This window comes from Nannobrachium achirus (assembly GCF_963921795.1).
Source record: "Nannobrachium achirus genome assembly, chromosome: 22".
NCBI classification, from domain to species: domain Eukaryota; kingdom Metazoa; phylum Chordata; class Actinopteri; order Myctophiformes; family Myctophidae; genus Nannobrachium; species Nannobrachium achirus.
In genome coordinates this window covers 46,238,221-46,253,658 of record NC_137829.1, presented here as the reverse complement: position 1 = coordinate 46,253,658, position 15,438 = coordinate 46,238,221, and the positions used below count along the sequence as shown (strand labels likewise).

Here is a 15,438-nt window from a genome sequence, read left to right as displayed (position 1 = left end):
AAGCCGGGGTGTCGCACCAAATTCTGGGCCCTGGGGAGTACAAGGAATCACTGTGCGCCCCCCATTCATAGGGGGAGTGGGACCCATTTAGACTGGGAACGCAGTCTCAGACTGGGAATGCGGTCTAAACTTTCACGATTTAAAAAAATAGCAGATATACAAGCTCACAGCGCGGCACCGAGTGCTGCGCTGCGAGCTTGTAGATCTGCTATTTTTTCTAAATCGTGAAAATTTGTGCAAGTTTTATTTTTTTTAATCTATGTTTCTATGTCAGTGGTGCTCAAACCTTTTAATGTGAAGGACCCCAAAAATGGACCCCCATCTCAAAAATATTTAGTTCCAGGGACCCTCCCCATAAGCAAGATTTTTGTTACAAATGTAAAAAATACATATATTCAAAGATTTGCACACATTTTCACGACTTTTCAAAAATAGCAGATCTACAAGCTCTTGTATATCTGCTATTTTTCAATAGCTAATGTATAAAATAACGAAGGCCCCTCCACCTTGGGCCCTAGTAACTCAGTCCCACTACCCCCCCCCCTTCCCCCCTTGTGACGCCCCTGAAGAAAAGCACAGGCGTCATTTCAGGGGGAAGAAAACAGGGGGTGGGAGAGAAAAAAAGATGCCACTTACTTTAAGCCCCATTTCCAAAAATAGTGAAAATATTGGATGCTATTTTAGGAGGAGAAAGTTTTTTTGGAAATCCTCCAGCAATAGCCGTCCCCTGAGACCCCATATCTGACGCTCCTGAAGAGAAAAGCCTTTCAAAGCTCAAACTGGTAATAGGCCATGATGAGCATCATGACGTATTTAACAGTTCTACTGCCAGATGTTATTATTTATTTGTTGGGGCTGGTGCCAGCAAAAAGCAGCTTACCTTTGCGATGTTACAGAAAATTATCTATTGATATTTTCAAACTAATTATTTTTACAATACAACGCTCATATGTGTACTTTAGCCGAGTCGGCGGCAGAGGGCAGCCTTATGCAAAGAATGACTGTGAATTGGGCTGCTTCGCTTGCCATACATTCAGAGCATAGAAATGCATTTTTCTAGAACAGATCCACAGAAAACAGCCAGGAAGTGATTTGGGACTCCATTATTGTTTACGGGCGGTGGATTTTTGAGAGCAGCGTTACGGGAGATGTTTTTACTGTACATGGCGGCGCGACCCCTCATCAGCTTACAGTCATCAGACAAGGTAAAAAGAACGAGCCGTATTGGCAACGAGCTGGGTTGAAAAGTGGGGCGAACGGGAACGCCCGAAGCGGTAAAAGAGTTAAGGTTGGTTGGTGCCAGGGGTTGGTGCGCGGCGTGCCAAGCGTGCCAGGCTGTACTGTCACGCTTGGCTCACATTGTACTTTTCTAATTGGGAAAAAGGCAGTTTTGTAATCCTCAAATTTAACGAGCAAGTCACATTGCGATCACACTAAAACAATGGCTGCAAATTAACATGCCACGGCGGGCTCTGCTTTGTGCTGAAGAAGAGCTGATCTTTTTGACAAGCCGTGTACAACACGCCGTTTTTTTTGTACTTTCCTAGCAGATGTCTGGCGAACTCCCAAGTGTTGGCGGTGTTTTAACCCATTTAGGGCCTAGAATTATTGAATGATTTAACCAGTGAAAAATAGCAGATATGCAAGCTTGTAGATCTGCTATTTTTGAAAAAGTCGTAAAAATGTGTGCAAATCTTTGAATATGTGTATTTTCTAAGCGAACGTTTGTAACTCAAATTTTGCTTCTGGGGGGTCCCTGGAACTAAATATGTTGAATGATGGTCCGTGGCCAAATAAATATCATTTTTTGGGGGTCCTTCACATGAAAAGGTTTGAGAACCACTGACATAGCAGTCTCTCAAGAACAGACTAACTGAGCTCCACTTAAGTGAAAAGGACCTTTTCTTTGACGATGGCTGGCCAGCAGATTGCTGACATAGAAGAAACATAAGGTTTTTCAAAAAATCTTAGAAGGATTCAAAAGCCACTTATAGAATCAGGTCAAAATTCTAATTTTCATGATTTTTCAAAAATAGCAGATCTACAAGCTCGCAGCGCGGCACTCGGTGCCGCGCTGCGAGCTTGTATATCTGCTATTTTTCAGTAGTTAAAGCATAAAATAATGACACGCAATAATATGTACCCGTTCTGAACTGGTTAACAACACAGCTCGTTCAGCTGTGGAAGCCAAGTGTTAATGTTGTCAGAAGATCCTTGTTAACTGGTTGACAAAACGAACGCTCTCTCCTGTCGCCCTCTCCTGTCACCCGAGGCAGCTATGAAATGTTACGCAGGTCTTTCCTGCCCTCTAGTGGACTGACATGGTGTAGCACAAGAATAAAATAAAAACAATGTGTTTGTGCTCTTGGCAACAAAGACTCCACCAGAAAATGTAGGACAGGCAAGTGATGGAAAAGAATGCTGACAAAACAAAACTAAAACTAAAACATGCAGACAAAGCTACTCTCTATCTCTGCAAAAAAAAGAGGGATTTATTTAGTGTCTGGATGCAAAAAGATGGCTGACGGTGGAGAAGCCCGTGTAACACAATGAGTTGTGATGATGGGGGGATGATGTGTGGTTTTGCAGTGGTGTAAAGTAACTAAGTACATTTACTTACGTACTGTACTTAAAGGACCAGGTCACCTCTGGGACAACCAGATCTTATTGTATTGTTGTGTGGGACACGATCAACACAATCCAGAGTTATTTTTTGTGTTCAATCTGTGTTTTTAGATATTTTAGTATTTCAGCCGATGTCAGCATGCTACAACTGGTCATATGATGCAAAATGCATCATATGACCAGTTATAGCATGCTGAAATACTAACATATCTAAAACACAGATTGAACACAAAAAATAATTCAGGATTGTGTTGATCGTGTCCCACACAACAATACAATAAGATCTGGTTGTCCCAGAGGTGACCTGGTCCTTAAAGTACACTGTTTAGGTATTTGTACTTTACTTGAGTATTTCCAATTTCCAATTCTTTTACTTCTACTCCACTACATCTCGGATCCAAATATTGTACTTTTACTCCACTACATTTATTTGAAAACTTTAGTTACTTACTTTGCAGTTAAATTATAATATTATACATCATACATATACCACTTTAGCCCTATTTTATACCTCGGCCTTTATACCTTTATTTGAAAACTTTAGTTACTAGCTACTTTGTAGATATAAATTATGATATTATAATGCGTAATGAGCTTGCAGATTGGCTATTTTCAAACATATTGTACTTTTACTTTTGGTACTTTAAGTACATTTTGATGCCAACACTTTCATACTTTTGCTCAAGTGCATTTTGAATTCTGGACGTTTACTTGTAACGGAGTACATCTACAGGGCAGTATTGATACTTCTACTTAGGTACAAAATGTGAGTACTTTTTCCACCACTGGAAAAGAGGGATTTACAAAGTGTCTGGATGCAAAAAGAAATGGCTCACGGTGGCGAAGCCTTTGTAACACAATGAGTTGTGATGATGGGGGGATGATGTGTTGTTTTGTGTGTGTGTGTGTGTGTGTGTGTCTCAGCTTCCAGACAGAGATCCAGACGGTAAACAAGCAGTTCCCCAGTGAGCCCTTCAAGTTCCTGGAGCCCACGCTGAGGCTGGAGTACAAGGAGGGCCTGGCCATGCTGCACAAGGCCGGTGTGGAGATGGGGGACGAGGAGGACCTCAGGTCAGTCACTGCTGGAAGAACCCATAATAGAACTGAGGACCCCATTCTTACAAATGCCTTCTAAATTCATTGCATTCATAGGATAATTAACCAGTAAGACTCCCTAATCGGGAGATAAGCGACCGTCACGTCACATGTAAAAATCGGCCTGATGGTGGCGCTAAATGGGATGGATCCATGGTGATGACATGACTGTAGAGACACTGTGTACCGCTTTGCGTGATCTTAGGGCAAAATCTGTGGGAGCAGTGTCCAAAAATGTGCTTTGCAAGGATCTGCCTCATGGTGGCGCTAGAAGAGGGCCATGTGAGAAATGAGGGGTGGAGGTTGTGGTTTGGCAGCCAAGGATTGTGTGTGCAAAGTTTAGCATGGATAGGGGCAACGTCGGCGTAGATATGAGTAGGGCAAAAGTGTGACGTGACGGACAGACTGACAGCCGGTGGAGGTTTTGATACTAAATGCGACCTGACGGTCGCAACTAGTTGAACCACATTGGAAGTAAGCAGTTATTATTGAGCATTTTATGACCTCAGACCATAGAGTAGCGGGGGGGGGGGGGCGCTTTCCATTCCGACATGTCACCACTCCGACATTGAGTTCTTATTGTCGGAGTGGCAACACTTCCATAGAGGTCAGTGGTGTAAACTAACTAAGTACTTTTACTTAAGTACTGTACTTAAGTACAATTTTGAGGTATCTGTACTTTACTTGAGTATTTCCAATTTCTAATACTTTTACTTCTACTCCACTACATCTCGGATCCAAATATTGTACTTTTACTTTGCTACATTTTTTGAAAACCTTAGCTACTAGTTACTTTGCAGTTATACATGATAATATAAAAAAACATATATTAACCACTTTAGCCTTATTTTATCCCTTGGCTATTTGAAAATAGCCGATCTACAAGCTCACAACGCGTCGCGATGCGACGCGTTGTGAGCTTGTAGATCTGCTATTTTCAAACATTTTGTACTTTTACTTTTGGCACTTTAAGTACATTTTGATGCCAATACTTTCATACTTTTACTCAAGTACATTTTGAATTCAGGACTTTTACTTGTAATGGAGTAGTTCTATATTGCTGTATTGATACTTTTACTTAAGTATAAAATGTGAGTACTTTTTACAACACTGATAGAGGTTAGGTTTAGGGTTATGTATAGGGTTAGTGTCGGAATGGAGACATGCAACAAACTGTCCTTGCGATATTTTCGGTGAGGCGGCTCTGTATCGTTTACGATAGTCAGTCACTCATATTTGATACACTCCGTTTCTGGTGAAAATTTTACTAATTTGGCAGCGGTAACATAAGTGTTTTCTCACCGTCAGTTGATTCTTCATATCCATATGAGTCAAATAATTTGATTATTTTTTGCGCGTTATGAAAGAAAGGTCTATGGTTATTCAGAATGGGGGGAAAAACACTGAACCCAGGTAGGATGTGTGAATGGCTGTGGTCTATAATGTACATGGTAGTGAGTGTTTATTTGTGTTTATTTGCAGATATTAAACCTTTTCCTATCAACCATGTGCTCTGGACCTCGAGACCTCCGCCTGTCTTGTGTGTGGGGGGGACCAGGCCTAAAGCCTGATTTATACTTTGTCGTATGACAACGGCGTCGCGCATCAGCTATTTAGCAGAGCTATAACTAGGCTAACAACAACACATCACATTCGGAACGTGATGTGAGCATATTAGATCAGCTATTTCCGGTTTGCACAAATGATGCGTCGGTTGGCTGAGGAAACAGATGTTAACTCGATAATAATATTTGTACATGTCTCCCTTTCTTTTCCACAGCACTCCCAATGAAAAGCTGCTCGGCCGGCTTGTCAAGGAAAAGGTACAGAGATATTTAACGTGTTTCACGTGTTCTGTTCGTTCTTTCATTAGAATCATCTCGAAAAGCTGCTATCCATAACTTTTTGGTGAATAAAATCAATCTGCATGGTAGCACATGTTACCTCATTTACCGTCTTTTAAACATGGACTGAAGGGGTTAACCACAGATATAAAAAGCTAGATACCTCGTCCACCGCTGCAGTTGATTGGAGCGACCCGTCCAACTTGATAGGCAGAAAAGCGGAAGTTCCAGTTTAATCCAGTCCCAGCTGTTGCGCGAAGCAGCTGTTTTTAAGAGCCGAGTACGAAAAGACCCGCCCCCAACTGCCTCTGATTTGCCTACCGACCTTCCGTGTCTGTTACGCACACAGAAGAATTCCAAGCCTGTCAAACAAAAGTGCCTATCAATGCGAGACGGGTACCAGAGAGCCGGAAGAGGCGCCTACCTCTTTGTCTGTGGGGTTAACTGCCGCGTCGTCCTTACCTTTTAACGTGGGGACGTGCGTGCACATCGCGCACCATCTGTGCACGGATCATGTACCAGGCGTGTGTACACCCGATCACAGCTTTCAAATAAAAAAAATCCCATCGAAAAAATATTATGCTTCCATCGCTGAGTTGCCTCTACTACTGTTTACATGATGGAAGCTAACGCGTATCCGGTCGGGGGTCCCCGCCCCCGACCGAATACGGAAACCCGATCAAGCTGGATACGGAAATGCGACCGGAAACACTTCTCCGATTGTGTTTAGAGCCCGTGAAAAATACTCGAGTACTCGGAGTGCCGATCCCGAGTATACTCGCGTAATATACTGTATATACAGTAACGCTGGCAATCTTACCCTACGGTCCGTTGGAAAGTCCTGGCACAATTGGACTCGCCGATTCATCATCATCGCGGATCCACGTGCACAAAATAGTAATCCCTTAACACGGAGGCCGACGGTCGATCTCATCTTTAATGTCCATTTTCTCCAAAAAACACTTTTGAAGCCAAGGATGGCATTAGATTCTCGCTAAAAAAACACAAGCTGAAAGGCAACGATCGGCCATTACTGCAACCGCATGGGAGAATGACCACTTCCGGTGAATGACGTCATGACGTCAAACAGGAAATGTTTGCGCAATCGACTTCTGGCCTTCAAAATAAGAGACTGGCCGCGGACGGAGCAGGCGAACGGCACGTTGGACATTTAATTTAACCCGTTCATGTCTGGAGCACAGAATGAGTTAAAGTCTCGGGATTATCGGGCCCGGCGGAGAGGAACATAGGGATTTTCTCTGGACTATCGGGAGAGGCGGTAAATGAGTTAATATCACTTGACATGAGCGTTAATGTTGCGTACTGTGTCTGTGTCTGTCTGTCTGTCTGTCTGTCTGTCTGTCCCGCCAGTATGACACTGACTTCTATGTGCTGGACAAGTACCCTCTGGCTGTCAGGCCTTTCTACACCATGCCTGACCCCAACAACCCTGTAAGACGTTCTTCTTTTAAACATAATGTTTTATACTTTTTACAATATTTAAGTCAAAGGGGCTCGGATAGGGGCTGAAACCTTGGCCACATCGTTCCCATGTGGATCCCGAGATCCACTAGATTCAGTATTCTTTCATTTGTTCTCCACTCTTTAACCAATTAAAGATGCGGTTGTATTTTGTAAGTTGTATCATTTTTTTTATACATTGTTTTTGTAATAAAATCTTTTTTTATAATTTTGTTTCCATACAATCCAGAGTCAATTATGAAAGGATAGACAAATGTATCATGAATAAACATTTTAACAACAATCACCAGGTAAATGTACAACCATTTTTTGTTATAACTTTGAATGTGTGAACTGGACGGATAGTGAAAATAGCCGGTCTACCATCTCACGGCGATGCAACTTGTGTACTGTATACATGTGTTTTTGAAAATGTCTTCCCAAAATAGGGATGCCACGTTGAAAGAAAACAATAATCATTAGCATTGTGTTTTCCTTCCAGAAATACTCCAACTCGTACGACATGTTCATGAGGGGAGAAGAGATTCTTTCTGGAGCTCAGAGGATCCACGATGCTCAGCTTCTGACTGAGAGAGCCATGCACCACCAGATCGGTACGCAGGGGCGTCACAAGGGGGGGGGGGGGGGGGGGGAGTGGGACTGAGTTACTAGGGCCCAAGGTGGTGGAGGGGCCTGGCATTATTTTATACTTTAGCTATTGAAAAATAGCAGATATACAAGCTCACAGCGCTGCGAGCTTGTATATCTGCTATTTTTGAAAAGTCGTGAAAATGTGTGCAAATCTTTGAATATATGTATTTTTAAGCGAACATTTTGTAACTCAAATTTTGCTTCTGGGGGGGTCCCTGGAACTAAATGTTTTGAGATGGGGGTCTGTGGCCAAATACATATAATTTTGGGGGTCCTTCGCATGAAAAGGTTTGAGCACCACTGACATAGAAACATAGTTTTTTTCAAAAAACCTTAGAAGGATTTGAAATATTCAAAGACTTGCACAAGTTTTCATGATTCTTCAAAAATAGCAGATCTACAAGCTCGCAGCGCGGCACTCGGTGCCGCGCTGTGAGCTTGTATATCTGCTATTTTTCAATAGTTAAAGTACCCAGGGCCCAGAATTTGGTGCCACACCCCTGTCGGTACGCAGAAGTCTTCTAGAACCAACTGTTGTCAAAGGATGCTTAGAAATATAAAGGACGCATAGAAATAGTTCTAGAGTGTTAGGTGGCTTCAGCAGATGGAACTGTTTGAGTAACTTGGTGAATCTAACAGTCAGAATCAACATGAGGACTGCAATTAGTGTTTCTAATTAGTAAATAGATTTGTTTTTATATTATAAATATATTGCGCTTGCCTGTCGTAAACGCATTTTAAGAGTAACGGCCCATGCATACTCCACTTTTAGGTGACAAGGTTATCACCGTTTAGGTGAGAACATTATCACCTAAACGGTGATTTACAAAATCACCGTTTAGGTGATAACGTTTCCACCTGAAAGGTGATAACCTTATCACCTAATAGTGGAGTATGCCTCAAAGTGTCACTTTATTTAAATGAGGACCGTCATTTCAGAACAAATTTGTTATTACATCGCCCAAGCCTGCAACAAAAAAACAAATTAGCAAAATATTCCAGACTTTTGTACCAAGCACTTCAAGAATAGGGCATATCTGGGAAAATCCTCTACAGTCAAAGTTATTGGCTCCTCAGAAGTTAATCGCTCCGCAGAGGAAAGCAGTTGACACCGTTTAGGGGTTTGAATCCACCTACTGTAGGTGCATCTAGGGTTGAGTTACTTTAGGATTCTCATGATTCCTGTTTTTAACAATTCCCTCTTAAATGTCCGACTCCTAAACGTTTCCCTTTAATGAATCTATCAATATATATATTTAAAATGTTAAATGTTGGCTTGGGAAAAGAAATGTGGCACTAAAAAAAAACTCATCACCACCTTTTGTCAATACAGCTGTTCATCAGATGTCTAAAGTGGTCTGTGTAAGAGAGACGTTATGGTGTATTAATGCCTCCCTTGTAATATTACATTTTGAACTTCCTCTCTTGGTTGAATTCCCCAGATCTGGAGAAGATCAAGGCCTACATCGATTCCTTCCGGTACGGAGCGCCCCCACATGGTGGCGGTGGAATTGGTAAGGAATAAAAATAGAGGTTGGAGGCTAGAATGACACTCCTTTTGTTGTTCTTTCCAAATGTAGCTTGTCAAGATTAACACATTTGTTGCTAAGCAGTACCATCTTCAATGTCTTCCAAAACAAATGCTTGCAATGGATTCAGCATCATGACAAACCCCTAGTTAGACCCCTCACATCCTACTTAAAGCAGATTTTTTTGCGGTGTATTTTCTTCCTGTATAGAACGTCGATGGGAGCCCAACTTGATTTGGCCGCTGTGGCGACCCCGAAGGTCGCAAACTCGGGTGCCCTAGCTAAATCATAAGAGCATGCCCTGGGCTACATCTGTACAAAATGTGGTGCTTTTAGACTGATTTTCTCCCCTTAACACATCTGCTGCCGTTGACAGTCCTCACCGTCATATAAAGGGTTAATATCATGGTGCCGTTGACGACACTCACCGTCACTGTTACTGTAAATACATTAAAAGTATTATTACTTACTTTACGTCGCTCCGGTCACGCCCGCATCGGTGATGTCCGCGATTTGTTTACAACGCACGTTGGGCGTGCATGCGAAGTGAAGCTCCTTCATAGCAAATCCATTGAGAGGCCCATAAAGAGACTTCATTTACTCAAAAAAAGACATTTTGATCCCAAGGCTGGCATGTTTACAGTACAAACTGCACTCGGCTGGGCGCGGCCATGACACTTTTCTGGGCCCACACTGTCATGTGACTAGATGACGTAAACGTTGAAGTCAAGTGATAATCCATCTGCGCAAAAACAACCCCGCCCGGCCCTTCAAAATAATAGCGGCGGCCTACGGAGGAAACGGCGCAGCACCAAGGCACCAAGCATCCCTTCAAATTAAGAGGCAGCAGAAGTGTTAAAGGACAACTCCGCCCTAAATCACTTCTAGGCTAATTTTCCTACTTATATTGATCCAAAATTACTGTCCATGGGGTCTATTAGGCACAAATGCTCCTGTTGTCCAGTTTCCCCAGCAGAACCCAGCAGCTCTCATAGCATAGAGTGGAGCCTATAAGCCTATCACTTTTACACTATTTGTTGTGGTCAAAAGTGATTTTATTTTTCATGAATGTGTTACTAGTTGTCATTACAAACACATCCATGCCATCGTTGTCCCACAAAAGCCATCACACTCTGCTAAACAGATGTTATGCTTTTATGTGTTTTACCAAGTCCCGGAAAAGATGCCCTGTGATTGGCCAGTACAGTCACTTTGATTGGCAGTTGTGCAGAATGCTCACCCCAAAACATGATTTATGAGATTTTGGTGGCTTCTGTGGAGCAAACAAGGCGTGGATGTGTTTGTACTAGTAACACATTCATGAAAAAATAAATCACTTTTGACCACAACAAATAGTGTAAAAGTGATAGGCTTATATTATCCATGCTATGAGAGCTGCTGGGTTCTGCTGGGGAAACTGGACAACAGTGGACAACAGGAGCATTTCTGCCTAATAGACCCCATGGACAGTCTTTATGGATCAATATAAGTAGGAAAATGAGCCTAGAAGTGATTTAGGGTGGAGTTGTCGTTTAAGGCCCCGCACTATGCACATGCGTATCAGCCAAATGTCTAAAGTGTGGATGGATTAAAACCTTCTCCTCCTCCCCGGCAGGCCTGGAGAGAGTGTGCATGTTGTACCTGGGCCTCCACAACGTCCGCCAGACCTCCATGTTCCCACGTGACCCCAAGCGTCTGACCCCTTGAACACGCCGCCACCACCACCACGGACCTGACCCCGGCAGAGACCCTGACTGTCACTGGACAGGCACACAGATACTAGCCAGCCTCAGTCAGGACACTAATCTACTTGTACTAATAAACCCACACACCCTGAAGAGCAAGAGTAGGTGTTAGTTAGTGCCACCCTAATGAAGTGCCACTATGATCAAGCGTTAATAATATAAGGGAATCGTAAATGATAGGGTGAATGATGGTGATTTTGTGTGAGGTCGTACGACACCATAACAAGATACTTTGACTGCTTAAACTCCATGTGGTTGAGCGCAGTCCTTCAGGGCTCTTATGCCGGTGTATTTTCAGTTTCTCTGTTATTGTGGGGAAGACTTTAGCTGAAAATATCCGATCGATAATCTCTCAAGCTCGTCTTATCTGCTGTTTTCTCGGCGAAAGCTTTCCCACAATACGGATGATGGGGGGGTTTAAGTGGTTAAAAAGGAAGATGCGCTAACGCCCACGTTTTAGAAATGGGGAAAGTGATTTAGGGACACACAATAACCCATCTCCCGATCGATCCTTCTGTTGTTTATCTTAGCGCTTTTATATGGGGATTAAAAACGTCTTTAACTTTGATACACAATGTCCAAGCACTGCTACTACTACAGTTAGAAATGATGATTGTCGGTCTCACGCAATACACAAGTATTATAATTAGCAGAGATGTTTTATAAGTTAATTGGTGGACTAAACGTCAATAAAAGATGACTTAAATCACACATCTTCCAAAGCCCTTTTTCTTCTCTTTAACCCATTTAGGCCTAGAATTATTGAATGCTTTAACCAGTGAAAAATAGCAGATCTACAAGCTCACAGCGCGGCACCGAGTGCCGCGCAGCAAGCTTGTAGATCTGCTATTTTTGAAAAAGTCGTGAAAATGTGTGCAAATCTTTGAATATATGTATTTTCAAAGCGAGCGTTCGTGACTCACATTTTGCTTCTGGGGGGTCCCTGGAACTAAATATTTTGAGATGCGGGTCCGTGGCCAAATAAATATAGTTTTGGGCGTCCTTCACATGAAAAGGTTTGAGAACCACTGACATAGTAGTCTCTCAAGAACAGACTAACTGAGTTCCAGTTAAGTGAAAAGGACCTTTTCTTTGACGATGGCTGGCCAGATTGCTGACATAGAAACATCGGTTTTTCAAAAAATCTTAGAAGGATTCAAAAGACACTTATAGAATCAGGTCAAAATTCAAATTTTCAAGATTTTTCAAAAATAGATCTACAAGCTCGCAGCGCGGCACTCTGCTATTTTTCAATAGTTAAAGCATAAAATAATGTGTACCCGTTCTAAATGGTTAATGTGCTACAGTTGATGCGTTTTCTGACCTCGACTCTCATCTGATTGATTAACCATGACTGCAGGAGTTAATGAACTTTGATTAGTTGTTGGATGGTCATTAACTAGTCTCACATGGCCAGACTGTTGACTCTGTGATTTGCAAATGCTCCCGTCATACAGTCTGGAATAACGTAAGAAGAAGGATGAGTACGCGGTTAAAGCGGAAGTGAAGCCTCCTCCTCACTTCCGTTTCCGTCTAACATCACGCACATTTATCATTATATAAATAAAAATCATCTAAGCATATCGTCGCTGTCGGGTGGAAACCTCGTATCTCCAAGTTTCACATTTGTACGTTCGTTCGCAAAGTGAAGCCCTGCTTCATCATACAAGGCTGTCGCACAAAAGTAGTGAAAACAGCAGATCTACAAGCACATAACGCCTCGCAGTGCGAGGCGTTGTGTGCTTGTAGATCGGCTGTTTTCACTAGTTTAGATCATTTTTTAAATGAAAAATGCAAAACGAACGGTTTTGGACACAACGACGATATTTAGCTTGCTGCTTAGCAGAAATGACATTTTAGAATGTATTTTCATGAACGGAAATGCCAGCTTCCATTACTCGCCATTCAGGAGCTGTAGTTCCAGACTCTGTATAGCATTCGGAGATTGTGGAATAGTTGTCTGGCTACACGAGACTAGGCATTAACTGAATGCCGCCATAGTAACCCACATAACTTTATTACAGTGACACATGGACAATCTGTCGGGAGGCCTTTTACCCGGAATAAAGGGGTCATTTATTATTGATTCAAACATACAGTGGCATTTACAATCAAATGGTAATGTGGAACTCACTTTACCCTTTCATGATTAGGTTAACAAAACAAAAACAAAAATTACACAATCACTATCTAAATCAAAGTGCTTAAGTGTTAATGAGACATGAGAAAATAGCATATAGATTTTTTCAATACTGAGACAGATCATATAATTACAATTGAGGCATTTAGGCTTTTATCCCAAGCGACTCACAAGAGTGACTTCAGGAGTAAATAATCTTTGTATTGCTTGAGACTAATGGGTAAGCAGTCATTCTATGATAGAGTAACGCAATGTAAGGCCTAAAGTGATGTGTGACTAATAATGTACCTTAATAATACCTCATTTATACTCTAGTATGGCGTCGCTTGCCGACAAGAACCAATGTTCAAGCTAACGACGTGCCATGGAGTATAAAAGATGCTTAATCCAGTGCTTCTCAACCTTCACCGTTCAATCACGTGGGGGACCCCCCTTGGGGGTCCAGCCCACAGGTTTAGAAACACTGCTTCAGTCAGTGGCGGCTCCGCTGATTTGCAGGATGAAAAGGAAGATCTGGACGATGTCGATGTAGAGGGAGAGGGCGCCGAAGATGTACTCCTCTGGACTGATGGCCAACTCCCGGTTCCCAATGAGCAGCTGGGTGTTGTAGGCTAAAAACTACAACAGGGAGAGAAGAAATTACAGCCTTTATTTCCTGACTACCAGGGGTCATCAATATGTCTGTACATGGACAAATAACAATGAGTCAGTGGCAAAGACTTGGCCGTGACAAGTTTTAGATTTTATGTTTTCACACTATTATAGGTGCCATGGCATTGGTCCGACATTTCATTAGTCCGAATCTGTTGAATGTTAACCTGGTGAAAATACTATGCCTAAACCTAACCCTAACCCTAACCTCAGTAAAACTATGCCTAAACCTAACCAAATTAGGACTAATGAGATGTAGGACTTATGGGCAGTCCCCTATATAATATGATCTTATTTTGATCATAAGACCCAATTACTGAATGTCAGTCTCCAGGTTTTCTTCAGAATATGACACTGATTTACTACGACACTATGGCACATTATGAGTCCACTGGTACAGTGATTCTCAAACGTTTTATTTTCAACTCTACCTTTTAACCCATTTAGGCCTACAATTATTGAATGCTTTAACTATTGAAAAATAGCAGATATGCAAGCTCACAGCGCGGCACCGAGTGCCGCGCTGCGAGCTTGTAGATCTGCTATTTTTGAAAAATCATGAAAATGTGTGCAAATTTTTCAATATATATTTTTCAAAGCAGACTTTTGTAACTCAAATCTCTGCTTCTGGGGGGTCCCTGGAACAACATATTTTGAGATAAGGGTCTGCGGCCGATTTTCTTTTATTTTGGGGGTCCTTGACATGAAAAAGTTTGAGAACAGCTGACTTAGAGGAAGGATTTAGAAGTCGGGTCAAAGATCGGGTCAAAGATATTCAAAGTCTTGCAAACATTTTTTATTTAATTTTCGTCAGTGAAAAAAAACGCAGTCGACAAACATTTTCCGTCATAGTTTTAGTCGACGAAATCAACACTGGTGAGCACCCCACTTTTAGGCTCAGTATTCAGTATTTGTCATTGAAAACACCCGTCCTTGGTTCTGGTGACTGATATTGGCCTTCTAATGCGTGAGAGACTCTTGTCTTTTTTTTTAAAATGAAAATAAGATGCCATTTGACGTGGGTCAAAACGAGGAATCATGACAGCTCTCCAGTTGTGCTCCTAACTGAAGACATGCGTGTGGTGTGGAACCGTGGACTGAACTCACCAGGGTGTAAATGATGGCTCCAATGGCAGCGTAGAGCATGTGAAGCCAGGGGATCTGTGGAGCGATAAGAAGCCGGATAAGAAGCATGTCTCTGTAAAGCAGTGGTTTTAAACCTGGAAGCTATCCCCAAAGAAATGTAGCAAACTAAACTACAAGCTACACAACATTTTCAAATTTATTTTAAATGAGTAGCCTACCTTTTCAGGCCGTGACCCCCCAAAATAATCATAATTTGAACTGGGGACCCCACACCCTGAAAAGCACTTGGATTGTAGGGGTTGACGCATTACATTTAGCTTGACTGTTCCACAGATAAATATTGTTAAAATAGCAGATCTACAAGCTCACAACGACTCGCAACACAAGGCGTTGTGAACCTGTAAATCTGCTATTTTTACAATGTGTGCCTCTTTCCTATATTATTTGTCAATTTGGCCAATCTTTGACCAGTTTTTTATAGTATAGTTTGTTGATAACCTTTGTTACATTTTCCATCCTCCCACCCAGTAACCTCTCACTCCACTGAGCAGCAAGACGTTGTCTCCTTGCGAAAACCAACTAAAGACAATGATAATGAATACCTATACTAT

At 42.1% G+C, this 15,438-nt stretch overlaps 2 protein-coding genes across 3 annotated transcripts in view; one reads left to right on the top strand and one right to left on the bottom strand.

Annotated features, from left to right (window-relative positions):
- dars1 (aspartyl-tRNA synthetase 1) overlaps window positions 1-11,666 on the top strand; it is an 81,231-nt gene extending 69,565 nt beyond the window's left edge. The window contains exons 13-18 of the mRNA XM_080752922.1: window positions 3,550-3,696; window positions 5,501-5,543; window positions 6,936-7,016; window positions 7,528-7,639; window positions 9,119-9,190; window positions 10,821-11,666. Coding sequence (XP_080609048.1) covers window positions 3,550-3,696; window positions 5,501-5,543; window positions 6,936-7,016; window positions 7,528-7,639; window positions 9,119-9,190; window positions 10,821-10,912 — 547 coding nt within the window. The 3' untranslated portion in view covers window positions 10,913-11,666. The remainder of the gene's footprint in view (window positions 1-3,549; window positions 3,697-5,500; window positions 5,544-6,935; window positions 7,017-7,527; window positions 7,640-9,118; window positions 9,191-10,820) is intronic.
- Window positions 11,667-13,079: 1,413 nt separating this feature from the next.
- Window positions 13,080-15,438, bottom strand: part of LOC308307817 (protein lifeguard 3-like) — a 28,980-nt gene continuing 26,621 nt past the window's right edge. For both annotated transcript variants that reach the window (XM_080753119.1, XM_080753120.1), the window contains 2 exons: window positions 14,849-14,902; window positions 13,080-13,708 (listed from right to left, as the gene is read on the bottom strand). In XM_080753119.1, the coding sequence (XP_080609245.1) occupies window positions 13,559-13,708; window positions 14,849-14,902 (204 nt within the window). In that variant the 3' untranslated portion in view covers window positions 13,080-13,558. The remainder of the gene's footprint in view (window positions 13,709-14,848; window positions 14,903-15,438) is intronic.